General features: G+C 31.3%; 1 protein-coding gene across 1 annotated transcript in view; it reads right to left on the bottom strand.

The window, feature by feature from the left end:
- Nucleotides 1-2218, bottom strand: part of LOC106106389 — a 20133-nt gene that overhangs the window by 1814 nt on the left and 16101 nt on the right. Inside the window, exons 2-3 of the mRNA XM_013286966.1 lie at nucleotides 257-347; nucleotides 11-140 (exon numbers count right to left, since the gene is read on the bottom strand). Of these exons, the coding sequence (XP_013142420.1) occupies nucleotides 11-140; nucleotides 257-340 (214 nt within the window). The 5' untranslated portion in view covers nucleotides 341-347. The remainder of the gene's footprint in view (nucleotides 1-10; nucleotides 141-256; nucleotides 348-2218) is intronic.

Below are 2218 nucleotides of genomic sequence, written 5' to 3'. Positions count from 1 at the left end.
AGCTGTTGGCTGGCGCGCGCCATCATTGCCAGCCGGTGCTCGCTCGGGGGCAGCTCGAGGTATGTGGACTCGGCATCGTTGAAATCCTTGCCCATACGTTCCACAACTTCACGAAGCAAAGCCTCGGTTAAAATTGGATCCTAGTGACAAAGGAACAAATGCTAAAGTCGACGAAGCTGTTCAGTAGTTTTATATGTTTCAATCGCTATGACACGATGAAAGAGGTGTATCCTAGTAAAACTGAATGTTTTCTTACCTTTTCCCCAATAGAACCATGGGGGATAAACGCCATTGCCCCTACGATGCTTATCGCCAAAACCAGAACTCCTCGGTGGCCCATTGCGAATCTGTAGCAAAAGAAAACCATTTTTTTAATCTGCTCTTCAAAATTTACTTTAAATAATGGAATAGTAATCTTAACCTACATTATGTACTCGAAAAACAACATATGTGATAATGACTTACAAAAGAGATAGAAATACACCAACACATAGCTTATGTTATATAAACGAATAACAGCTAAAAAAATCTGGTAGATAGATAGTAGAACTCTACACCATAGTTAGATAAGTATAGCAAATATACCATAGCAACGATGCTAACGAACTGTTTACAATGAATATAGTTTAACATGACATAATGTTATGATGTACGTAAAAACATTAGTACCCATTGAATTGATCCACGTGGGTGTAAGATGAGAGATAGAATCAGATACTTTAAGAATCGGTTTCTTTGAAGTTCTTTTTATACAAAAAATCAAATAAGCTTAGACATTTGTAATAGATGATCATAGGTTTAAAATAAACGTATACTTGATCAATAATGTAGTATCTAATAGTTGTAAATCTTACTTCTTACTAATATTATAAATGCGAAAGTTTATTTGGATGGATGTTTGTTAGAGTTTGTAGCCTAAACAGCTGAACGGATTTTGATGGAATTTAGCATAGAGGTAGAGGATAGTCTGGAAGACGACATAGGCTACTCAGTTTTTTTTTATCCCATACGAATGTAGTCGCGGGTGAAAGCTATTAAGTAATATTTGTAAGACTTCAACGGTTTTGTAATTTAAATCTTTGTTTTTTTGTTGCTTCTAAAATATGTTTAAATAAAGTTAGATGCTATTTGAAATAAATCCGATTTATTTTCGAGACTTTTGCAAAACGCAAGACGAAATAAAATTCTTGAATGCGAAAATAATTTCTTTGAAGTTCCCCTTAATTATTCAAATATAATCATGGAAGCACAAAGAAAAATATATCAAGTTTGATCGAATTGACATTATTTGTTTGTTGTAAATTAAAAATAAAATCGTGGATTGCTTCTTCTCAATTCGCATTAGATTTTCGTAATTCTAATTTGAAACATTAAATAAATATAGCTCGAGCACACAATGGATTAAATACAATCTGGTGAATTTGATAAAAAAGGAGTTATAGCACTTTATTTTGAATATATAACTATAGAAATTCTATATGTGGTTGGTATTTTTAAAGTATTTTTTTTTACTAACACGATCTATTATTTAATTGGATATAATATTAAATTAACATTTTATAACGTTAAATATACAATGATAAATATTTAAAAACCGACGAAAGTCTTATCGAGAGAAACAGTTTGCAAAAGTATAAAACCTAGCAACAACTAGACACGCGTAGGAACTTGCTAAGTGTAGATAAGGTACCGGTCTTAGTGACGCGCGACGCGGGCAGACAGCGTAGGTTCGCATTTCACAGATTCACTGTCCATTCACAAGCGTTCATTGAGGCTTTCTATCACCGTAGAGTAATAAATGACAGAGATGTCTATGTCTTTGCACATTTAAATTCATAAATAAATAACATAGATATTTTCTATGGCTATCGAAAAGTATTCATAAAGTTTTAAAATCACTTACAATTTGTATCGGTAGATATATGAATTAGTATACACAATCCATTGATGGTAATTAGAGCATTTTGTGTTATCTTTATATTCCCATAAAATAATAAAATAAGGGGTATAGTTTAGTTTTGACTTTGGTGATTAAACTAAAATTATAAATAAAAATGTAATTTTATAACAAGAATATTTTTTCAATCCGTGTTCAATTAGTTTATTAAAATGTATCAGAAAATTTTAAACAATTTTTAAATGTTAAACCAATTGACACAAAAAATAAAAATGTAAGTTTATACAAAAAGCTCTACAATGTCATTACTCTGTGCAAGGT

This window comes from Papilio polytes, unplaced genomic scaffold, assembly GCF_000836215.1.
Source record: "Papilio polytes unplaced genomic scaffold, Ppol_1.0 DF822178.1, whole genome shotgun sequence".
NCBI lineage: Eukaryota > Metazoa > Arthropoda > Insecta > Lepidoptera > Papilionidae > Papilio > Papilio polytes.
Note: the sequence above shows the minus strand (reverse complement) of the source record. Positions and strands in the feature narration are given on the sequence as shown.